General features: G+C 43.4%; 1 protein-coding gene across 2 annotated transcripts in view; it reads right to left on the bottom strand.

Annotated features, from left to right (window-relative positions):
• Positions 1-1875: 1875 nt before the first annotated feature.
• The window catches only part of psma8 (proteasome 20S subunit alpha 8), a 26291-nt gene continuing 2268 nt past the window's right edge, over positions 1876-25898 (bottom strand). For both annotated transcript variants that reach the window (XM_043687623.1, XM_043687622.1), the window contains 6 exons: positions 23960-24086; positions 21628-21752; positions 19010-19132; positions 17826-17945; positions 6457-6519; positions 1876-3396 (listed from right to left, as the gene is read on the bottom strand). In XM_043687623.1, coding sequence (XP_043543558.1) covers positions 3304-3396; positions 6457-6519; positions 17826-17945; positions 19010-19132; positions 21628-21752; positions 23960-24086 — 651 coding nt within the window. In that variant the 3' untranslated portion in view covers positions 1876-3303. The remainder of the gene's footprint in view (positions 3397-6456; positions 6520-17825; positions 17946-19009; positions 19133-21627; positions 21753-23959; positions 24087-25898) is intronic.

Raw genomic sequence — 25898 nt, 5'->3', positions numbered from 1 at the left:
AACCTGGACCCAATATACCAACCACTACAGTGGACAGCTGAAACTGGCAACCGGAAGCGGCAGGGACAGACCACTATAAACACCGGAGGAAACACCACAGAAGCGCTTCGCAGGAGGCTCCCAAGCACTGATGATGTCGCCTAGCCAGGGGACGAAACGATTGCAACAAAAATTTCCAGCTCGGCGAACAGAACCACAACAACGAGCACCCAAGCTACAATTCTTCGCACAAACTTTGAGTTTAAAATCTCCCAGCTGCTGTCATGGGGTTTTATCTCCCTGATCATTAACTTCGATCTATGAATTCCTAGTCCACAGACCACTATGCTACTGTTGATCACAAAACATGTGCTTAGTCCTGACAAGTCTTTAGAATGGAGATATGGAGAAATTCTTCAGCCAGAGTGGTGAATCTATGGAATTCATTGCTGCAGAAGGCTGTGGAGGCCAGGTCATTGAGAATATTTTAAGACAGAGATATATAGGTTCTTGATTTGTCAACCGGATCAAGAGTTACAGGGAGAAAATGAGAGAATTGGGTTGAGAAGCATATCAGCCACGACTGATTAGCGAAACAGATTTTATGGGCTGAATGGCCTAATTTCTGCTCCCACATCTTTTGGTCTTATGGAATTTGAGGAAAAATCTATCTTTCTCAGTTTTAAATATACACAAGGACTCTGCCCCCACAGCTCTCTATGGTAAGGAGTTCCAAAGATACTCAAACCTCAGAAGAAATTCCTTATTATCTCATTGTAGGCAATTCAGAAGTTCATGAAGATGATCCTGGGATGGAGGGAGTGTCTTATGAGCAAAGGCAAAACTGGTTGGGACTGTGCTCACTGGAGTTTAGAAGAATGAGAAGTGATCCCATTGAAACATATTAGATTGTTAAGGGTCTTGACAGGGTCAATATGGGATGTTTTCCCTTATGGGAGACTCTAGAGACTGGAGAGTCTTAGAATAAAGGGATACCAATTTAGGACTGAGATGAGGAAACATTTCTTCTCAATGTTGAGGGTCTTTGGAACTCCTTGCCACAGACAACTGTGGGGGGGAGAGTCCTTAGATTTTTCATCAGTCGAGGAATCTAGGGTTATGGGGAAAGCGGACGTAAGGATTGTCGGATCAGCCATAACCCTATCGAACAGTGGAGCAGACTTCTCCTGTCTTATTTTACTTGCCCAAGTGCAAGTGCATTGTCATGCATTTGCAAATGCTCAAAGTCTAACCCCTACTGTGCAGGGATAGTCTGGCACATAGAGTCATAGAGATATACAGCATGGAAACAGACCCTTCGGTCCAACCCGTCCATGCCGACCAGATATCCCAACCCAATCTAGTCCCACCTGGCCCATATCCCTCCAAACCCTTCCTATTCATGTACCCATCCAAATGCCTTTTAAATGTTGCAATTATACCAGCCTCTGGCAGCTCATTCCATACACGTACCACCCTCTTGCTCCTTAGGTCCCTTTTATATCTTTCCCCTCTCACCCTAAACCTATGCCCTCTAGTTCTGGACTTCCTGACCCCAGCAAAAAGAAAGACTTTGTCTATTTACCCTATCCATACCCCTCAATTTTATAAACCTCTACAAGGTCACCCCTCAGCCTCTGACGCTCCAGGGAAAACAGCCCCAGCCTGTTCAGCCTCTCCCTATAGCTCAAATCTTCCAATCCTGGCAACATTCTTTCACCATCATTTCAGACCACTTGACACAATGCTTTTAAAAGTGGCAGAGCCATTTAACACAGGATGGTTTCTACCTTTCGCTGGGTTATCTGCTCTTCTAATTTTGCAACTGTCAGACTGCAAAAAGAATTGCTAAATGAATACAAATTAAAATTTCAAAGAGTCTCCTGGAGTCTGAGATCCTGCAAGCAAAATTCAATGTTTATTTAAATTGATGTGCAACTGTAACGACTCCAAATGTGTGCACAGCAAAAGTGTACACATCAATAATTAACACTAAAATAACAGCAATTCATACAACTTCTTTCCAATATATCAAATACATTCCTTTTGTAAACAAACATAATACTGTGTTTCTGGATACACCACTTTAAAACTGTGATGCCATAAAATTATTTCATCCCCATCTTTTCCACTTCTTCAGCTTAAGATGGTGATTTGAAGTAGTGTGTAATTCAAGATCATTGACATCTCTCACATATTACCCAAGCAGGGTTTATTTTCCTGTTCTTTGCGAATGCTGGTTGTCTTTCTGCTCATTCATACTCAACAGCAATCACTGGGTGGCTAGGAAAAGCATGCATCCAAAATTGTTTCCACTCGTTTCCAGCCAAGACAACACTAACACTGGAATTGCCACGTAATCCAGTCCCTGGTCTGTACACCAATAAGCATCTCGTGTCCATGCAACAAACTAACAGTGCATTTGGCCACTTAATCTTTCGGGAAGTGGGCGGGAGGTGGCACAGAAAAGGAAGAGGGTTTCTTATGTTTTGACTATTCTTCCCCCACAACACTCTGCCTAAAATGATTAACTGTTCTCTTAGTTATACAATCACCAAACCCCCTAACAGTCTGTCCACAGAAGACTAGTCATCTTTGCAGAGAGTGTTGGCGGTCTGTTTGATTGTAAATAAGGAAAAGCTTTCACTGTTGACCAAGCAACACTTCAACAGGGATTCCTGGACTGAATCCAGAAGAATGTTTCCCCCCTGAACATGGAAGCAAGCATCCACCACACCTCATCTGCGAGAAACCAGTGTTGCAGAACTTTTGTTCAGCATCATTCAGCAACTCCGAAAACCTTCAGGAGATGTATTTCCAAGCCTTAAGTCCCATGCTGAGTTGTATATAGCCTAATACTTGTTTTTCATTACAGTTTTCATTCAACATTAAAACCAGGACTAAGGTCATTTGATGCAAATGAAAAGCAGCTTGCATCTATATTATCTCCACAACACTGACAAACTGGTATGGTTAGTTATAAAAAAAATTATAATTTCTGAAATTGATGCACCCTGGTAATTCTACACAGTGGTGAAAATGCCTCCACTGCTGCAGGAAAATGCATCTTCTGATTGAGTCTTCAGATGCCATGAAAGGGGATTCAGATGAGGGCTCTCTGCTAGGCTGCTGCCAAAAGCAACACTGGCTGTAACATGTTCCAGGAACGACAGGCAGCACAGGAGGGGATGAGAGAGAAAAAGGGAGAAAGAAAAATCAGTCTTCAATTTTTTGCATCTCACCATGCAGCTATCCACTCATATTTTGGATGAATAACTAAACGTCTAATATGCAGCACCAAATCACTTTGTATTTTTATGAGAATTAGGTTTTCTTTTGTTTCTTCTTTTCAGTTTCTTCCTCCTTTTCCTTTTCAATTTCTGTGACAAGGTGTTCTATTTCCTTTGCATCTAGGAGCTGTGAAAAAGAAATTTCAATGTTAGTTCCAACTGAACATTAGAAGGAATCGTCACTTTATAATATTACACTGGTATTGTTGAGCTCAGTTGGCTGGATTGTTGGTTTACACAGCAGTGAGATGCCAACAGCACGGGTTCAATTCCCATCACTGGTATGAGGTTACTATGAAAGATTCTCCTTCTCAACCTCTTCCACCTTCTGAGGTCTGGTGGCCCTCAGGTTAATCACCACCAGTTGCTTCTCTCTCTAATGAGAGCGCAGCCCCTATGGTCTGGTAGGACTATGGCAATACAACAAAAATATTACACTACTTTATTTCCAGCTGATGGCAACACTGGGCAAGTCAGATTCCAGAGTGATGCCTGGTTTGATTGACCATATGTTTTATTTTTGCAATTTGATCTCTCTTTGAACATATTCACAAGAAGCTGCCAATCCATTAACAAAAGAATATCAATGCTCAATAAATGCAATGGGGGGAAAAAAAAAACAATTTTACATGATGCAAGAACAATTTGAAATGGTCATATTACAAATTTAGAAATAAAGACTCAACCTTTTTACTCTCGGCAACAATCTTCCAAAAACTCCAACTTCAGTGAAGGGTCATCTTGTTTCCACACACAGCTGGCGTGGCACTAAATTTTCATTCACTCACCGCTAGCTTCTTGAGTGGATTCCTCTTTCCAAAACCTTTAAAAAAGCTGCGACCTCAGTTTGTTTACTCCTTAGCCGGTTTTCCCTAAACCCGTGCATGCATTCAACAGCCTTGTTGGATGTGTTCCTCTTTGACACCTTAAAACTTGTATTTTATTCAGTTTCTGTTTTACTCATTTCTAAGCCACTCAGACCAGCTTGAGAGACTGCTAAATTGCACCGCTGTTGTTCAAAGCTTTTTCTCTTAAATACCTGTTTCTCTCAAAGAAACCCACACACTGCCTTTCTCAACTGGATTCAGTCTCGAGTCTTTGTGCACCTTGTTCGTAGACAACCACCTTTTCTTTCCCTCTCTTCAACCAATATTTATAAAGACTCGAAGTATTGTCGCTAAGGATTTTGAAACCTAATTTACATGTACCTAAACAAATTATAAGACCACTCACGATCAGAGAGCTCAACAACACAACCACAATCATGCCTTTTCTTCTTGATTCAATATATAAAAACACAACTTAAAGCCATACATCATTTCTCCTCTTCGGAATCCAAGTTTCCAAATAATAATCGTGACCAACCTTCTCTTCACCAAAGAAAACAGCTTCACCTGATTATACACGTAACTCCACACCCCTGAAACCTTTCTCTTGCACCACCCCCTGCATTCTGTCCAATGCTTTCACACTTTTCCTACAAGTGCAGTGCCAATAATTTGACATAATACCGTTGAAGCCGAATCAACATTCAATAAAAGCTGACGACAGATTCCTTGTTTTTCTACTCTGACAACTTAAGCAGCTCAAAATACTCAGGCATGTCCAATTAATAATTTACTCATTCTGCCTTCTCAATTTTCAATTTCGTGTGTTCATATACGTAGAGATTTGTGCTCCTGCACCCACTTTAGAATGATAGCCTTGATTTTATTTTGCCTTCTATTCCTCACACCAAAATATATTGCTTCACACACTCTGCAATAAACATTCATCTGCCAGGTTTTTGCCCAGACCTGCATCCTCATGACATCTATCTCTAACCTCCTCACAGTTCATGATATTGCCAAGTTTGCAATCATCTGCAACTTTTACAAATGCGCCATACTTGCCCAAGTTTAGGCATGAATACAGACAGGAAAAGCAATGCTCCAAATCTTAACCCCACACTCTATGGCATTTCAGAACCAAAAACATTGCTTTGGGTCTAGAATCACATGGAAGCCAGAGCAGCTAAGGACATTAGCGATCGAGGTGGGCTTTTTGCAACAATTGGTGGAAGTTTCAGGGTCATCAACACTGAGCTAGCTTTCATAGAGTCATAGAGATGTACAGCATGGAAACAGACCCTTCGGTCCAACCCGTCCATGCCGACCAGATATCCCAACCCAATCTGGTTCCACCTGCCAGCACCCGGCCCATATCCCTCCAAACCCTTCCTATTCATATACCCATCCAAATGCCTCTTAAATGTTGCAATTGTACCAGCCTCTACCACTTCCTCTGGCAGCTCATTCCATACATGTACCACCTTCTGCATGAAAAAGTTGCCCCTTAGGTCTCTTTTATATCTTTCCCCTCTCACCCTAAACCTATGTCCTCTAGTTCTGGATTCACCCACCCCAGGGAAAAGACTTTGTTTATTTATCCTGTCCACGCCCCTCATGATTTTATAAACCTCTATACGGTCACCCCTCAGCCTCCGACACTCCAGGGAAACAGAGTCTCGATTAGAGTGGTGCTGGAAAAGCACAGCAGGTCAGGCAGCATCCGAGGAGCAGGAAAATCGACGTTTCGGGCAAAAGCCCTTCACCAGGGAAACAGCCCTAGCCTATTCAACCTCTCCCTAAAGCTCAAATCCTCCAACCCTGGCAACATTCTTTACTGAACCCTTTCAAATTTCACAACATCTTTCCAATAGGAAGGAGACAGAATTGTACGTAATATTCCAAAAGTGGCCTAACTTATGTGCTGTACAGCCGCACCATGACCTCCCAAACTCCAGTACTCAATACTCTGACCAATAAAGGAAAGCATACCAAACACCTTCTTCACTATCCTATCTACCTGTGACTCCACTTTCAAGGAGCTATGAACCTGCACTCCAAGGTCTCTTTGTTCAGCAACACTCCCTAGGACCTTACCATTAAGTGTATAAATTCTGCTAATATTTGCTTTCCCAAAATGCAGCACCTCACATTTACCTAAATTAAACTCCATCTGCCACTTCAGCTCATTTGGCCCATGTGATCAAGATCTCGTTGTAACCCAAGGTAAACTTCTTCGCTGTCCACTACACCTCCAATTTTTCAATTTAAGATTTTATGAACTGCATTTTAATTCCACCAGCTGCAGCTGTGTATCTTACCATATACCTAGACATGCCTCACAGAGGTTTTCCACCTACCTTGAGTGGCTGATTCCTTCTTATTATAGCTAGCTCAATGTTTTTTCCACCAGACTGTACTACCTAAAATAAACAAGGACAAACAGCAGGTCATATTCAAAAGCAAGACATTAAACATACCCGATCAAAAGACTGCCTTCATTTTAGAAAAACACTCATGCATTCCAGAGCTTTAATCAAACACTGAGACAGATCTGAAGAATGAGATATTTGTCAAAGTTATCTATGGTGTTAAAAGGAGGAATTGGAGAGAGAGGAGTTTAGAGCTGGAGACCCAAGTAGCAAAAATCATGACTTCTGGTAATAGAGCAAAGGGGGTCACAGCAGGTGCAATGGAGAGATGATAGGAGAAGGTTTATATTTGGGGAGGAGGATTGTGAGGCCATGAGTTTTTGCAGAGGTTAGAGAGAGAGGAGGCTGCAAACTCATTTAAACTGGATTACAATTGGTCCTGGGGTAGGGTATGAAGGGGGAAGACAACTCCGTCAGATATGGGATGAGGGACAAGTTTCTGGTTGACCAGAATGCTGAGGTTGTGAACACAGGAATTCAGCTCAAGGCCATGTGCAGGCAGGAGTGTTAACAATGCAATGGCTATAGTCTGACATTTGGAGTGACTGGTTCAGTCTTTCTAATATTTAGCTGGAGTAAGTGTACATTTGTGTTTGTAAATATGTTATTTCTCCTAATTGCAGTGTTTGTAAAGTAGAATATCATTTGGTTATCTAGATGGTCAGAGCTATTTTCCAATTTTACTCCCCTCTCCATTTTTTTTGTTTCTTCCACTGCCTTAACTCTAACTTTGTTCCAATCAATTAGGAGACTCCGACTTCTGCTGTATATAGATTAAAATCTCTACAGTATGGAAACAGTATAGTCAGGGCTTTTACACAATGATACGCAAATAAACAAGGCAATTCAGCTCACTGTGTCTCTACTGGTTCTTTCAAAGAGCTGTCCAGTTAGTTCCACTCATTCCTTACCAGTCCTGTAAACCCTAAAATTTCTCCTCATTCCCTTTTAGCGTGAGTACTGAATAGAACATCTTTCAGACATGAGAACATAGGAACAGGAGAAGGCCAATCAGCACCTTCAGCCTGTTCTGCCATTCAATGAGATCATGGCTCATCTGTCGACTAACCCCATACCCCAGCTTTTGGCCCATGTCCCTTAAACACCTCTGCTTAACAAAGATGCATTTATCTCAGATTTAAAATGACCAACTGATTCAGCCATTTGTGGAAGTGTTCCTTTGTGCGCAGAAGTGCTTCCTAACATCTCCCCCGTACATTTCTGACCCTATTTCCCAGACTCTGCCCCCTAGTTCCACAATTTCCAACCAATGGAAATAGTTTCTCTTTATCTACTGTTTTTTCTTGTTAATATCCTGAAGACTTCAATCAGATCACCTTTAAACTTCTGAACTCTTAAGTAAACAGACCTAATTTGTATAATCTCTCTTCATAACTTAACCTCTGAAGTCCAGGTATCAGTCTTGTAAACCTACATTGTACTCCTTCCAACGTCAATAGATCCTTCCCATGGTGTGATCCCCAGATTTGCTCAGTACTCAATTGGGGTCCACTCAGATTTTGTATAATTGCAGCATGTCTTCACCCTCTTATTCCAATCCTCTAAAGGCCAGCATTCCAAGAGCTTTGTTGATTACTTCCTGTTCATGACAAGTCCTTTTGGAGAGCCACTGTATGTAACTTCATTCCGTCTATAAAGTACCCCAATCTATCCTTTTGCATTCTAAAATGCATACTCCATTCAAGATCACAGCAGTCGTGCACGAGGAGCTGCAGGAGCAAGATTCTCTGAAGACATTAGCACTGATATTAAAGGTTAGACAAGCTTGTAACCAATCTGTTCAAACGGTGACACCTTTCTATCAAGCTGCATGATGCTTTAAGTCCCATCATTTTTGTAGGCAGAGCAGAGGATTGAAAATGTCTTGCTTGATTCTATTGACTTGTGGGATAAATTGCCCCATGTCCCTGTTGGCCCAATCTATCACAGTGAAGACCCATGGCTGAAATGCGTGACCCCAAGTAAGTGTCATCTTAGAATCAAAAGACAGCCTTAACAAATGTTCTTACAGAAAGTATGTGCTTGCACAACCCCATAAAGTAAGCTTTGCACAATTAGGTTATTAGACGGAGATCCTCATTTGCTGTATTACAAATGTTCCCTTGCTGCAGCAGTGCATACTCCCTTCGAAGAACAGATACCACTCAGAGCTAACCTGCGTTTTCTTCTGTCTCTGAGCTAATTACCCAAATTAAAATTATTGCAGAGTTAGTAAGTATATTGGCCTAGAGACAAAGTGTTTTAAAGGATGTTTTCACCACACACACATCACACCGTTCAGATTCTTTGCAAAATCACTCTACTCTAGAATCATCCTGGCGAGCAAAAGTCTGTTACGGTTAACTATTTGTCACAAAAATGGCCTCCTAAGGCAGTTTTGAAATAAATTTGCTGCACAGTGGCCAAGGCATTCAATTTTTTTCTGCAATGAACTTGTAAGCTGAAACAGGAGGCAGTAATGAGAAAATCTCTTTCCTGTTCTCAGAAGCAGCACTAAAATGATGATGCAGGGAATGAACAAAAACCGCTGATGTTGCTCGTGTCACACAATGACAAGTAAATATAATAGAGGTGTTCCTTACATTGTCTATTTGATTGCAGTAAACTGTGTGAAGAACAATGAACGCAAAGTTATTGTAATTGTATTGCACACTCCAGCGTGAAGGAAAATACATGTCAGACCAATAAATTTTAAATGCCTCAGCAAAACTTTACATCTTAAACACAGTATAGAAACCACTGTTTACTGACCTAAGTGATCAGGTATTCCAAGCAGCCAAATTAGAAACCATCCCTTAATTAGACGCTTCCCTACCTAGCATCTGTCTCCACCAAATTATACGAACGCTGAACCCTACCCATGAAATAACTTAATTTCCCTCACCCATCCATGCATGTACGACATACCCATGAGATTCCAGACAGCAGAGAAGATCAGGTACAACTTTAAAAAAATAAAACTGTAAAATTTATAGAGTTTTGTACTTAAACAGGTAAGGCAGCTATCCAGGCATCATTCCCCACGTGCTCAGATGTGTTTTATAATAACATGATATCTTAATCATATGTTATAAAGCTCTCTCACCCTCTTTCAACTGTATGCTCTGCTTCAATCAGTGCTAAAAAACCAGAAGAGAATCCCTCTTTGTCAGAGATCAGTCAGGGAGGAAGAATTGACTAGTCATCTTGCAGTCATACCAACAGGTGCAGTAATTGCATTGCATTGCAATTTGGCCTGACCAGGGAGTAAACACATCTGAACTGAGTCCGAGAATGTGAGAGGCTGTTAGCAAATCTACTGTCTGGTTACACTGGTTCAGAGTCTGACAAAACAGTTCTATGCAGGAGCTTTTTTAAAGTTTAATTCTCATTAGTAATTGGACAGCTGTCCTCAGTATTTGAAGGGAAAAGTAACAAATTCAGTCGACATTGTTTAAAGTTTAAAAAGCCTGTTCCACGCTTGCAACTCTGACACATTTGTGGGAAGTCGCCCATGTCCCATAAGCCTCCACACCACCTCTTAACTTGAATTACATGATAAGCTTGAATAAAGTTAGCAGTCTAACATGCCTGGCAATTTTGCCGAGCCAAAGAATGTACAGCATTGACACCATCCTCTCAGACAGAACTGCCCTACCCCAACACCTCCCCCCCCCCCATCCCATCACTTCAGGCTGATGGGTTTTCTATCCATTGCATGGACCGTACAGAGTCCTTGGGTAAGACAAAGGGTGGGGGGGTTGCTTTTTAATCAACAATTTGTGGTGCACAGACATTGCAACCCTGAGCAGCCACTCCTCCCCAAATCTTGAACTCCTCATCATCAAATGCTGCCCCTTCTATCTACCACGGGAATTTACCGCTGCTATACTACCTGCTGTGTGCATACTGGCACAAGCAAAGCTTGAGGAAGCTTTGGATGTGCTGTACTCCACCACTGACACTCTGGAGACAGAACACTGTGAGGCCCTGCTTATTGTAACTGGCGACTTCAATCAAGCCAATCTAAGGAAGGTGTTGCCCAAGTACCACCAGAACATTACCGGCCCCACCAGGGGCCCGAACATTTTAGACCACTGCTACACCACTGTGAAAGATGCCTACTGCTCCATCCCCCGCCCTCATTTCGGGAACTCCGACCACAATGCTGTGTTTCTTCCCCCAGCCTACAGGCAAAAACTCAAGCAGGAGACCCCCCTCAAGGATACAGGTCCGGGCTGGACAGAGGATCAACTCCGGTGCTGTCTGGAATCGGCTGATTGGGCCATGTTCGAACAGTTCGCTGGTACCTTGGACGAGTACACCACCACCGTCACAGACTTTATCTGTGTGGAGGACTGCATACCGAGGAAGTCAACAGGAAACCCTGGATGAATCAGGACATACATAACCTGCTAAAAATCAGGCATGAGGCCTTCAGATCAGGAGACCCACTCAAGTATAAGGAATCCAAGCATGACCTTCACAGAGCCATTAAGACAGCCAAGGACCAATACCGATCCAAACTAGAGACCCAGACAGACACCGGCAACTATGGCAAGGACTGAATCACATCACAGGTTCTAAAAAGAGACAGTGCAAGATAGCAGACGATGACACATGCCTCCCAGATCGTCTCACACCTTCTATGCTCGCTTTGAGCAGAATTTCAGCGGAGAGGTAACACCTATTCCGATAAGTCCTGACGAACCTATCCAGAGGTCAAATCAGTTTTCCTTCGTATGAATCCAAGGAAAGCGATGAGACCAAGCGGAGTACCAGGCCGTGCACTCAGAGCATGCGCAGATCAACTTGAGGTCTTTGTGGACATCTTCAACCTCGCCCTGCCACTTTCAAAAGGGCCAACATCATCCTTGTGCCTAAGAAGACTCATGCAGCATGTCTCAGTGACTACCGCCCAGTGGCCCGAACTTCGGTGGTCATGGCGTTAATCAACTCCAGCCTCCCCACTACTCTTGACCAACTCCAATTTGCCTATCGGACCAACAGCTCCACATCAGATGCCATATCACTTGCCCTTCACTCCTCCCTAGAACATCTTGACACCAAGAACAGCTACTTAAGAATTCTACTCATTGACTAAAGTTCAGTCTTCAACACTATTCCCTCGAGACTGATTACTCAACTTAGTGATCGCTGACTAAGCCCCACTCTCTGCAACTGGATCCTCAGTTTCCTGACCCACAGGCCACAATCAGTGAAGATTGGGGACAATATTTCATTCTCACTAACACTCAACACTGGAGCCCCCCATGAGTGTGTACTCAGCCCCCTACTGTACTCACTGTATACCCATGACTGCAGTGCCAAACACCAGACTAATGCCATTTACAAGTTCGCTGATGACACCACCATAGTCGGTCGAATCTCAGTTGGTGATAAAACAGACTACAGATGGGAGGTGGAAGACCTGGAAAAATGGTGCACAGAGAACAATATAGCTCTCAATGCCAACAAAACCAAGGAACTCATATTGACTTTCTGCAGGATGTTACTCATGCCCCCCCTACACATTAATAGCACAGGGGTGGAACGAGTGGAGAGTGTCAAGCTCCTGGGAGTGGTCATCCACAACAAGCTTTCTTGGACTCTTCATGTGGACACACTGGTTACAAAGACCCAAAGTCTCTTCTTCAGGCAGCTGAGGAAATTTGGCATGATGGCGAATATCCTTGCCAATGGATGTAGGTTTGCTCGCTGAGCTGGAAGGTTCATTTCCAGATATTTCGTCACCCTACTAGGTAACATCTTCAGTGGGCCTCAGGCGAAACACTGCTGATAATTCCTGCTTTCTTTGTTTGGGTTTCTTTTGGTTGATGTCATTTCCTGTGGTGAAGTAATTTCCGGTTCTTTTTCTCAGGGTGGGATGTAACTCAATGTGTTTCTTGATAGAGTTCCGGTTGGAGTGCCATGCTTCTAGGAATTCTCTTCCATGTCTTTGTTTGACTTGTCCGAGGATGGATGTGTTGTCCCAGTCAAAGTGTTGTGCTTCCTTATCCATGTGTGAGGATACTATGAGAGGGGGTCATGTCTTTTTGTGGCTAGTTGGTGTTTGTGTATGCTGCTGCCTCGTTTTCTGCCTGTTTGTCCAATGTAGTGTTTGTTACAGTTCTTGCATGGTATTTTGTAAATAACATTAGTTTTGCTTGTTGTCTGTATAGGCTCTTTCCAGTTCATTTAGTTGCTGTTTTGGTGGGTTTGTGGGCTACCATGATGCCAAGGGGTCTGAGTAGTCTGGCAGACTAGAGTGCCAGACTACTCAGACCCCTTGGCATCATGGTAGCCCACAAACCCACCAACACACTAAAACAGCAGCAAATGAACTTGAAAGACCCAATACAGACAAGCAAAACAAATGTTGTTTACAAAATACCCTGCAAGGACTGTAACAAACACTACATTGGACAAACAGGCAGAAAACTAGGCACCAAGATACATGAACACCAACTAGCCACAAAAAGACATGACCCTCTCTCACTAGTATCCTTACATACGGACAAGGAAGGACACCATTTCGACTGGGGCAACACATCCATCTGAGGACAAGCCAAATAAAAACACGCACGATAATTCCTCGAAGCATGGCATTCCAACCAGAACTCTTTCAAGAAACACATCAAGTTAGACCCCAGCTACCACCCCCTGAGAAAAAGAACAGGAAGTGACTTTACCACAGAAAATGACATCACCAACACAAAGAAACCAAAACATATAAATAGAAAGCAGGAATTATCAGCAGTGCTTCACCCAAGGTCCTGTGAAGGTGTTACCTAATATGCTGATGAAATGTCTGGAAGTGAACCATTCAGCTCAGCGAGCAAATCTACCTCAACCCGAGTTACAAATCTTCTCAAAACCCGCTAAGACCCTCGCCAATTTTTATAGGTGTGCCATCGAGAGCATTCTATCTGGATGTATGACTACCTGGTATGGCAACTGTACCATTCAAGATCGGAGACGGTTACAGAGAGTGGTGAACTCGGCCCAGACAATCACAAAGACCAACCTCCCATCTATAGAATCCATCTACCAGGCCCGCTGTCAAGGAAAGGCCGCCAGCATTCTCAAAGATCCATCCCACCCTGGCAATGTTTTTCTACAACCTCTACCATAGGGGAAAAGGTACAGAAACCTGAACACATGCACCAGCCGGTTTCGTAACAGTTTCTACCCTACTGTTGTTAGAATACTGAATGGACTCACAAACTCTGAACATTCGCCTGTCCCTGTGTTTTTGCTTTTGCCGCTGTTTACCTATTATTTACTATCTATGCTAATGAACTCTGTGATCTGCCTGTATTGCTCGCAAGACAAAGCTTTTCACTGTGCCTCAGTACACGTGACAATAAATTCAATTCAATTCGCCAACTACCTCATAAATCGCAGCATCTGCTAACATTTCCACCATCTACAAACGGACCCCACCACCAGGGATATATTTCCCTCCCCACCCCTTTCCGCTTTCCACAAAGACCGTTCCCTCCGTGACTACCTGGTCAGGTCCATGCCCCCTAATAACCCATCATCCTCTCCTGACACCTTCCCCTGCCACCGCAGGAATTGCAAAACCTGCGCCCTCACCTCCGTTCGAGGCCCCAAAAGAGCCTTCCACATCCAAAGTTTCACCTGCACTTCCACCCATGTAATTTATTGTATCCATTGCTCCCGATGTGGTCTCCTCTACACTGGGGAGACCGGACGCCTTCTCACAGAGTGCTTCAGAGAACATCTCCGGGATACCCGCACCAATCAACCCCACCACCCTGTGGCCGAACATTTCAACTCCCCCTCCCACTCTGCAGAGGACATGCAGGTCCTGGGCCTCCTCCATCACCACTCCCTCTTCACCCGACACCTAGAGGAAGAACACCTCATCTTCCACCTCGGGACCCTTCAACTCCAGGGCATCAATGTGGACTTCACCAGTTTCCTCATTCCCTCTCCCCCCAACTTACCCCAGTTCCAACCTTCCAGCTCAGCACCGTCCTCAAGACCTGTCCCACCTATCCACTCCACCCTCCTCTCCGACCTATCACCTTTACCCCTACTTCCATCCACCTATTCACTCTCAGCTACCGTGTCCACAGCCCCACACCCTCCCATTTATCTCTCCACCCCCCGAGGCTCCTAGTCTCATTCATGACGCAAGTCTTTTGCCTGAAATGTCGATTTTCCTGCTCCTCGGATGCTGCCTGACTTGCCATGCTTTTCCAGCACCACTCTAATCTTAACCACCCTCTCAAGCCAATCACTACAAACAGGCCAGACAGCTGCATTTTCACCGGGTGGGTGGGGGGTTACTTTGTGAATAGTGATCACAATTCCACAAGTTTTAGAATACTCAGGGACAAAGACGAGTGTCCTAAAGGAAGAGTGCTAAATTGTGGGAAGGCCAACTCTACCAAAATTGGGCAGGAGCTGGGGAATGTGGATTGGGAGCAGCTGTTTGATGGGAAATCCACATTTGATATGTGAAAGGCTTTTAAAAAGAGAGGTTGATTAGAGTTCAGGAGAAAATATCTTCCTGTGAAAATGAAGGATAGAAAAGGCAAGATTGGGAACCATGGATGACAGGTGAAATCGTAAGATTAGCTAACAGGAAAAAAGATGCATACATAAGGTCTAGGCAACTGAAGACAGATGAAGCTTTGGAAGAATTTAGGGAATGTAGGTCCAGTCTGAAATGAGAAATTAAGAGGGCTAAAAGGGGTCATGAGATATCCTTAGCAAGCAGGGTTAAGGTAAACCCCAAGGCCTTTTATTCACATATAAGGAGCAAGAGGGTGACTTGGGAAAGGGTTGGTCCACTCAAGCACAAAGGAGGAAAGAGGAGACAGAACATGGTTGAGATTCTTAAGTACTTTGCATCGGTAACCACTGAGGAGAGGGACATGGCAGATGTTGAGGTTAGGGACAGATGTTTTGATTACTCTAGGTCAAGGAGGCATAAAGAGGAAGGAAGTGTTGTGTATTCTAAAAGGCACTAAGGTGGACAAGTCCCCAGATCTGGATGGGATCTATCCCAGGTTACTGAGGGAAGAAAGAGAAAAATAGCTGGGGCTTTAACAGATATCTTTGCAGCATCCTTGAAAATGGGGGAGCTCCCAGAGGACTGAATAATTGCTAATATTGTCCCCTTGTTTAAGGAGGGTAACAAGGATAATCAAGGTAATTACAGACCCTTGAGCCTGACGTCAGTGGTAGGGAAGCTACTGGAGAAGAAACTAAGGGACAGGATATATACCCATTTGGAAGAAAATGGGCTTATCAGTGATGGGCAGCATGGTTTTGTGTAGGGAAGGTCATGTCTTACAGACCTAATAGAATTCTTTGAAGAGGTGACAAAGTTGATTGATGAATGAAGGGATGTAGATGTCATATACATGGACTTTAGTAAGGCTAAACCTTTGATAAGATTCCTCATGCTTGGCTGATGAAGAAGGTGAAATCGCATGGGGTCCAGGGTGTTCTAGCTAGATGGATAGAGAACTGGCTGGGAAACAGGAGACAAAGTATTAGTGGAAGGAACCTTCTCAAAATGGAGACCTGTGACCAGTGGTGTCCCACAGGGATCCGTACTGGGACCACTGTTGTTTGTGATATACAGCAATGATTTGGAGGAAAGTGTAGGTTGCCTCTATAGCAAGTTTGCAGATGATACTAAGATTGGTGGAGTAGCAGATAGTGAAGGGCAGAATATAGATAGGTTGGAGAGTTGGGCAGAGAAATAGCAGATGGAATTCAATCTGGACAATGCAACATAATGCATTTTGGAAGATGAGATTCCAGAGCGAACTATACAGCAAGTGGAAAAGTCCTGGGGAAAAATGATGTTCAGAGTGATCTAGGTGTTCAGGTCCATTGTTCCCTGAAGGTGGCGATGCAGGTTAGTAGTGTGGTTAAGGCAGCATACGGCATGCTTTCCTTCACTGGACGGAGTATTGAGTACAAGAGTTGGCAGGTCATGTTACTGTTGTATAGGACTTTGGTTTGGCCCCGTGTACAGTTCAGATCGCCACATTACCAAAAGGATGATGTGGATGCTTTGGAGAGGGTGCAGAGGAGGTTCACCAGGATGTAGCCTGGTATGGAGGGTGCTAGCTATGAAGACAGATTGAGTACATTAGGATTATTTGCATTGGAAAAAACGTAGGTTGAGGGGGGACCTGATTGAGGCCTACAAAATCATGAAAGGCATAAACAGGGTGTATAGCAAGAAGCATTTTCCCCAGACTGGAGGACTCAGTTCTTTGGGGTCACGAGTTCAAAGTGAGGGGGGAAACATTTAGGGGAGATATACGTGGAAAGTTCTCCACACAGAGGGTAGTGGGTGCCTGGGATGTGTTGCCAGCGGAGGTGGTGGGGCGGAAACAATAGCATCATTTAAGATGTATCTGGACAAATTCTTGAATGGGCAGGGAGCAGAGGGATACAGATCCTTAGAAAACAGGCAGCAGGTTTAGATCGAGGATCTGGATCAGCAGAGGCTTGGAGGGCCAAAGGGCCTGTTCCTGTTCTGTAATGTTCTTTGAGGGTTCTTTGTTCTATCACAACCAGTGCTACTGCACACAACAGGAATAAATCCAATTTAATTTCAATTATACGATTCCTTAAATCCATAGTTGCTGAAACGTGTGTTCCATGATTCAGTTCCTCATTGTTTGGGTCACTGGTTGATACTGACTGAACATTGTGCAAAAAGTGTGGTGCTGGAAAAGCACAGCAGGTCAGGCAGCATCCAAGGAGGAGAGTCAACATTCCGGGCATATGCCCTTCATCAGCACCACATTTTTCGATCTGCAGTCCTCACTTTCTCCTGAGTGAACAGTGCCCCATTTGGTTTTAAGAATTGACACATAGGGAGAGATTGAATTGTTTAGGATTATATTTGATGGAGTTTAGAAGCATGAGGAGGATCTCATAGAAATATATAAAATTCTAACTGCAATTGACAGGGAAAACATAGGATGTTCTTGATGACTGAGGAAAGCAGAAACAGAAAGTGAGGAGCCTGTGGAATTCACTCCCACAGAAAGCAGTTGAGGACAAAACACTATGATTTGAAGTAGTTGTTGGAAGGATGGAGGGGGAAGAGAAAGCAGGAGCAGGCTGTTGAGTTAGATGTTCAGCCACAATAAAAGTGCAGCAGGCATGAGGGGCTGAATGGCTGACTCACACTCCTATTTTCTATGTTTCTAATCTAGGACATTTTGCCAATGTATAGGATGGCTCTTTTTACAAACAGGATGTGGTCTCAGCCATAACACTTCACTCACTTCTAGTAAAGCCTTAATTGCCAGCTTGATGGTGTCATTGTCTGTTGCAATCGCTTCGTCAGTGTAGTTCTTTTCAAGGAATTCTCGAACCGTCTTGGCACTGCGACCAATAGCATTTGCCTGTACATACAACAATGACATTGTCAGTCACTTGGAAGTAAAGAATTTAAACCTTGCTAAAAAGGAGACAGAAGCTGAAGCTGTTCATCTTGCATTCATCAGGACCAATGCTACCTCTGAGCCACACGGTTGTTTCGAAGTTCCATCTACAGTGTGCCGACATGCTGATGTCGGGTTTCAGGCTTCACAAGTCAATGCCACGTATGGACCTGAGGTCCACGTGCCGACAGGAAAAATGAGAGGGAATATGATACATCAAACAGACTAGAACAAAGGGACACTAGTTAATGCAGAGCAAGAAGAAGATGCTGACTGATTGGGCTGTCATTGATGTGCAGATGCAGCAAGAACTGAGACCTGGCAGGAAGATTCTGATTGGCCACTTTGCTGCCATGATAATGCAGCAGAGACTAGCAGTAATTTTGCATCAGGCAGATTAAGGGAGACTCAAAAGCAGTTAAATGCATTAAGAATAATGGGAAGATCTTACGGAAACATAATATTATGAAGGGTAGAGACAGGGAGGTTCTTTCCACTGGTGGATGAAACTACAACTAGGGGGTATAGCCTCAAAACAGAGGGGGAGCAAATTTAGGACCGAGTTGAGGAGGAACTTTTTATCCAACGGGTTATGAATCTGTAGAATTCTCTGCCCAATGATGCAGTTGAAACTACCTCATTGAATGTTTAAGTCAAAGACAGATAGATTTGTGAACAGTAAAGGAATTAAGGGTAGTGGTGAGTGGGTGGTAAGTGAAGCCGAGTCCAAATCAACCATGATCTGATTGAATAGTGGAGCAGGCTCGAAGGGCCAGCCAGCCTACTCCAGCGAGTTCTTATGTTCTCTTGGAAGTGCTTACTTTATTATAAAACTCTTTGGGAAGTTGAGGGGTCATAAAAGATGTTATAGAAATCAGTTGCTTTTGTTTCATTGCTGCATGATTTCCATACTTTCGGCCAAGTCTCAGTAGATGAAAGGTCAGGGGAATAAACTAGAGAATAAAAAAAAAGAACAAACTTTTTTTTTTAAGAAACAAGACAAGGTATAAAAAAGAAACAATTACCTTCCAAGCTTGATACGTTCCAGATGGATCAGTCTGGTACAACCGTGGTGTGCCATCGTAATCAAACCCCACTATCAAAGCAGAAATTCCAAATGGTCTGCGCCCATTGCTTTGGGTGTAACGCTAAAAAAAAATTGAAGTAGATGACTCACCAAACAATTCAATTTCTTAATTCTTTTGCACTGCTTAAGATCAACCCATAAAACCACTGGAGTAACACATCTCACTGTTCCGACTAGTGCAGGGAGGGGAACTTGTGAAGAGTTAAATGCACCAATATTTAAACTTCCGCAAGGAGAGGTCAATTGAAAAAAATTCAACACTGTAGCAAGACACTAGAACAATCAATTATTCCCTCTGACCACTTCATCTGCAAAAACATGTTTAATTGAGTACAAGTTAGCTGGGAAAGACCTAAAGAGAGCGCTAAGAGGAGCCAGGAGGGGACATGAGAAGTCACTGGCAGATAGGATCAAGGAAAGCCCTAAGGCCTTCTATAGGTATATCAGGAAGAATGACTAGAGTAAGAATAGGGCCAATCAAGGATAGTAGTGGGAAGTTGTGCGTGGAGTCAGGCGAGATAGGGGAAGCACTTAATGAATAGTTTTTGTCAGCATTCACACTAGAAAAAAATAATGTTGTCAAGGAGAATACGGAGATACACGCTAGTAGACTAGATGGATTTGTGGTTCACAAGGATGCAAAATTATCTATTTTCAAACTTATCAGAATTGCTAAGTCCCCTGGGCCAGATGGGATTTATCCTAGGATTCTCTAGGAAGCCTTAGAGGAGATTGCAGAGCCTTTTGACTTTGATCTTTATGTCGTCATTGTCTACAGGAATAGTGCCAGTAGACTGAAGGAGAGCAAATGTTGTTTCCTAGTTCAAGAAGAGGGGTACACACAACCCTGGTAATTATAGACCAGTGAGCCTTACTTTGGTTGTGGGTAAAATGTTGGAAAAGGTTATAAGAAATAGGATTTATAATAATCTAGAAAGGAATAAATTGATTCAAACAGGTGGATCAGGGTAAAGCGGTTGATGTGGTGTAAATGGATTTCAGTAAGGCGTTTGATAAGGTGCCCCACAGGTTGAGGGTGATTTAGTGGTTTGGATCAGAAATTGGCGAGCTGAAAGACAGAGGGTGGTGGTTGATGGGAAATGTTCATCCTGGAGTTCAGTTACTAGTAGGGTACCACAAGGATCTGTTTTGGGTCCACTGCTGTTTGTCACGTTTCTAAATGACCTGGATGAAGACGTAGAAGGATGGGTTAGTAAATTTGCAGATGACACCAGAGTTGGTAGAGATGTGGATAGTGCCGAACAATGTTGTAAGTTACAGAGGGACATAGATAAGGTGCAGAGCTGGGTTGAGAGGTGACAAATGGAGTTTAATGCATAAAAGTGTGAGGTGATTCACTTTGGAAGGAGTAACACGAATGCAGAGTATTGGGCTAATTGTAAGATTCTTGATAGTGTAGAGAGCAGAGAGATCTCTGTGTCCATGTACATAGATCCCTGAAAGTTGCCACCCAGGTTGATAGGGTGATTAAGAATGCATACGGTGTATTAGCTTTTGTTAGTAGAGGGATTGAGCTTCAGAACCATGAGGTCATGCTGCAGCTGTACAAAACTCTGGTGCAGCCGCACTTGGAGTATTGCGTGCAGTTCTGGTCACTGCATTATAGGAAGGATGTGGAAGCTTTGGAAAGGGTTCAGAGATTTACTAGGATGTTGCCTGGTATGGAGGGAAGGTCTTACAAGGAAAGGCTGAGGGACTTGAGGCTGTTTTCATATGAGAAGATGATTGAGTGTGACTTAATTGAGATGTACAAGATAATCAGAGAGTTAGATAGGGTAGACAGCGAGAGCCTTTATCCTCAGATGGTGATGGCTAGCACGTAGGGTCATAGCTTTAAACTGAGGGGTGATAAATATAGGACAGATATCAGAAGTAGCTTATTCATGCAGTAGTAGGGGTGTGGAACGCACTGCTTGTAACAGTCGAAGACTCGCCAACTTTAAGGGCATTTAAATGGTCATTGGATAGACATATGGTCAAAAATAGAATAGTGTAGGATAGATAGGCTTAGGATTGGTTCAGTGCTCTGTAATGTTCAATGTACTTTCATGGGATGTTTTCACAGGCAAGACGTGCATTTGTCGGTCATCCCCAATTCCCTTGAATTGAGAGGCCTACGAGGGCAATTTCAGGGCAGTTATGAGTCAACCCCATTGCTGTGCGATGGAGTGAGCTGGATGTCAGATGTGAGATGATGAAAGGAAATTGCATGGCCATTCCTTGAAAATAAACAGAGGCCTATGGGGGATAGTTGGGGGTAGATGGCTAGCTAGATTGCACCACCTAGGGGCTGGCATGCAATCAATGGGCCGGCATGCAATCTATGGGCTGAATGGTCCCCTTCTGTGCTGAAATGTGACTCCCTTCAGTGTCCATTTGTTAGGTGGTTTAAATATTTCCACCTTCAAGAATTCACCAAGTATTCTACACACAGGAGACAGCAGGTTTGCTTAGTTATCAAGAACTCTCGCCCCATTGGAGGATAAGATCAAATTTTATTTAAGCTGGCATGGAAGAAAGCTAATAAATGCTTACCTGCTTCAGAGTCGCAATGTAACGTGTTATGTACTCCACAGTCACTGGATCCTCTACGGTAAGTTTGTGGCTCTGACATTCCACCCGGGCTCGGTTAATCACTATTCGAGCATCAGCTGTTAGACCTGAAATTGAAATTAATCAGACAAGCAAAGTTCCTTGGTCATGTTGGAGCTCTGAATTGTCGCTCTAAAACTCATACATAGATATCAAAAGAAAAAGATCCTATGTTGAGTGAATTGAAAATGGGTCACTAAATCACAAGTGCCAGTCAACTCGAATACTGCCACTGAAAAGATTCAATCACATCAATAAATGGAGAATTTACAGAGTCAGACCAAGCAACCAGAAAATCCAAAATCAGAGTTTATAAATTCAGTGAATTGTACCTAACATGAACAAATGTTTTGAAAACCAACGTTTCCAATTTTCTTCCACTTCCCTTTGCGAAAAAGTTTTAAAATACATTAAAGCAAAAGGTGATCATTGTTAAGGAGGTGAACGTTATTGAATACAGACAGCAATGCAGAATAATCAAATCAGCCATGATCTTAGCAAATGGCAGAGTAGGCTTGAGGAGTTGATTCCTGCTTTTAACTGATATTTGTATGTTCTTCTCCTATGTATATAGTTTATAGGCCCTTCTTCCTCACTGTCAACCATCTGTCCAATGTTTTGGTCATCCCCCTCACTTTCTAATTTTTATTTTTCATTTGTTCATGGGATGTGGACATTGCTGACCAGGCCAGTTATTTGTTGTCCATCGCTAAGGGCAGTTGAGAGTCGCTCACTTTGCTGAGAGTCACACGTAGGCCAGACTAGGCAAGGACGGCAGATTCCTTCCCTAAATGACATCAGTGAGCCAGATAAGGTTTTTTTGACAATCTGCAATGGTTTTATGTTCATCAGACTCTTAATTCCTGATTTTGTTTTTGAAATCAAATTTGAATTCCACCATCTGCCGTGCGGGATTTGAACCTAGGTCCCCAGGTCATTATCTGGGCCTCTAGATTAATCACCTCCCCAAGGCCCACAGCACTTATCCCCATGGTATGCCACTGGACACCGACCTCTAGTCACATAAACTGCCTTTTTGCACCACCCTCTGTCTCCTACCATTAAGCCAATTTTGGATCCAACCTACCAAGCCCAGATGCTTTTACCTTCTTCACCAGTCTCCCATGTGGCACTTTGTCAAAGGCTTTGCTGTCCTGCAGTTAGCGTTGGTTCCCTATTCTGACTGAGGAAGAACTGAGTTTGTTGACTTTCCTCAACACACCCACTCCCACATTCCTGTGGAACTGTTGCTGAAACCTTTCCACAGCTGTCAATGGAGCAGGAGAATCAATGTTTCAGGCATAAGCCCTTCATCAGATCACTTCTGATGAAGGGCTTCTGCCCAAATGTCGATTCCCCTGCTCCTCGGATGCTGCCTGACCTGCTGTGCTTTTCCAGCACCACACTCTCGACTCTGATCTCCAGCATCTGCAGTCCTCACTTTCTCCACTGCTGTCAACACCTTCAACACTGATTGAAATCAGAGTTATTTCTCTGGAGAAAAGATGACACTGTCAGAAATATAGCAACAGCAGTAGACTATTCAGCCCCTTGAGCCTGTTTCACCAAGGCTGATCTATGGCCTAATTCCGTAAGCCTGCCTTTAGCCCAGATCCCTTAACACCTCTGCTTCACAAAACTTTATTTCAAATTAAAAATGAACAACTGATCTAACATCAACTGCCATTTGTGGAAGTGAGTTCCAAACATCCACCACCCCTTCCATGAAGAAGTGCTTCCTAACACTCTTCTGGATTGTCTGGCCCTATTTCTCAGATTATACCCCCTAGTTCTAGAATCCCCAACCAGTAGAAATAGTTTTTCTCTATCTACCCTGACTTGGAGGAGCTGGTGTTGAACTGGGGTGTACAAAGTTAAAAATCACAACACCAGGTAATAGTCCAACAGGTTTAATTGGAAGCACTAGCTTCATGAAGGAGCAGCGCTCCGAAAGCTAGTGCATCCAAATAAACCAGTTGGACTATAAATCTGGTGTTGCGAGATTTTTAATTTTATCTACGCTGACTTTTCCTGTCAATATCTTAAAATTATCGATCGGATCACCCCATAAATTTCCAAATTCTGGAGAAAACAGATGACAATGACAGTTAGAGTTTAAGGCTTTTGTACAGTCACAGTGAAAAACAATTTATCAATGGATATTTCTTACACTTTGTTTATACTTTTTCTGCCATGTTTGGAAAACAATCATAAGAAACATCAAAGACAATTAAATTGCATTAAAAAAGCTCAAGAAGAAAATTCCAAAGCATACCTGCGAATGCCATGCAGACATGGTCATCGAGTGCGCAGATTTTTCTCACTGTTCTCTCCTCCTGAAGTTTTGCAACAGACTTTTTCTCCACACCAAGAACAACTATGTCTTTACCTCGAATCCCAACCTTCAAGACAGGCAGAGTAAGCACACTAAGTAAGGAACTGAAAAAAAAAATCTCATAGGACTGTATGACAGTTGCAGACTTGGCTGGCATTGGGACTACTTGTCTTCATTAGTCAAGGCATTGAAGACAAGAGCAAGGAGGTTATGTTGGAACTGTACACAAGGTTTGTTGAGCCACTTCTGCAGTACTGATTGTAGATCTGGTCAGCACATTATGTGATTGCCCTAGACAAGGTACAGAGGAGATTCACCAGGATGTTGCCTGGGCTGGAGCGATTCAACTATAAAGAGAGGCAAGATAAGGTGAGGCTGGTTTCCTTAAAACAGAGAAGGCTGAGGGCAGGATTTGACTAAGTGTCCAAGGTTTGAAAGACGTAGACAGCATAGATAGGGAGAAACATTCCCCCTTAGTAAAGAGATTAATAATCAGAAGGCACAATTTTATGCTCAGGAGCAGGGCCTGCAGAGGGCTTTGAGGAAAAGAAATTCACTCAGAGGGTTGTAGGTATTTGGAACTCTCTCTTTGAAAGGATGGTAGGGCCAGGAACCCTCGAGTCACTTAAGTAATGAGATGAAAACTTGAAATGCCACAGCACACAAGTCCATAGAAAATGGAATGATTTGGAGATGCCGGTGTTGGACTGGGGTGGACAAAGTTAAAAATCTCAACTCCAGGTTATAGTTCAACAGGTTTATTTGGAAGAACTAACTTTCGGAGTGCTGCTCCTTCATCAGGATTGTTGTGGAATACACAATTCTAAGACACAGAATTTATAGCAAAAGTTGGCAAGACCAAACCAAGGCTACTGCAACGGATGAATGGAGATCGCATAACAATCAACAGACAGAAGTATTTCCTCTCAATCGGAGAACACTTCAGCGGTCCAGGGCATTCGACCTTGGAGCTTCAGTGACCGTCCTCCAAGACGGACTTCAGGACAGGCAACAACGTAAAAGTGGCTCAGCAGAGGCTGATAGCCAAGTTCAGTACCCATGGGAATGGCCTGAATGGGTTCATGTCACACTACGGGTTGCACTCCTGCAGACCCTCTCTCATATGCTCACACATACATTCCCACATGCACCCCCCTCACAGACATATACCCCTTTACACTCTCACAGACACTTATAACCCCTGCTTCCCCAACCCCACCCTGCCACACCCACACGCATGCATACATGTATAAGTTTGTGGGGTGAATTTGTACTTGCAGAATTACATTTTACTTTGCTCAAAAACTGCATGAATCCATGCAAGATTCTGTAAATCCATTTTTTAGATTAGAGTCAGTTTGACCATTGTGACACAGAGTCTCATATAGGGCAGCTCACACCTTAAAATTATCTGGGCCAGCATTACACCAATTGTTAAAAGTTAAAAATCGCACAACACCAGGTTATAGTCCAACAGGTTTAATTGGAAGCACACTAGCTTTCGGAGCGACGCTCCTTCAGGTGATTCTCAGATCAACCGTGATCTCGTTGAATGGGGGAGCAGACTCGATGGGCTGAATGACCTACTTCTGCTCCCACGTCATCTGGAAATTGTCAAACCCAGAGAAGACATGAGGGGCCAGTAGCTAAAGGCTTGGTGAAAGAGGTATGCGTTAAGGTGTGGGGTAAAGAATTAGGGAGGGGTTGAGACTGACCTCAGGACCTAGGTAAATGAAGTTAAAAATCACAACAGCAGGTTATAGTCCAACAGGTTTAATTGGAAGCACACTAGCTTCCAATTAAACCTGTTGGACTATAACCTGGTGTTGTGTGATTTTTAACTTTGTACACCCCAGTCCAACACCGACATCTCCAAATC

Source organism: Chiloscyllium plagiosum, chromosome 4 (genome assembly GCF_004010195.1).
Source record: "Chiloscyllium plagiosum isolate BGI_BamShark_2017 chromosome 4, ASM401019v2, whole genome shotgun sequence".
In the NCBI taxonomy this organism is placed as follows: Eukaryota; Metazoa; Chordata; class Chondrichthyes; order Orectolobiformes; family Hemiscylliidae; genus Chiloscyllium; species Chiloscyllium plagiosum.
Note: the sequence above shows the minus strand (reverse complement) of the source record. Positions and strands in the feature narration are given on the sequence as shown.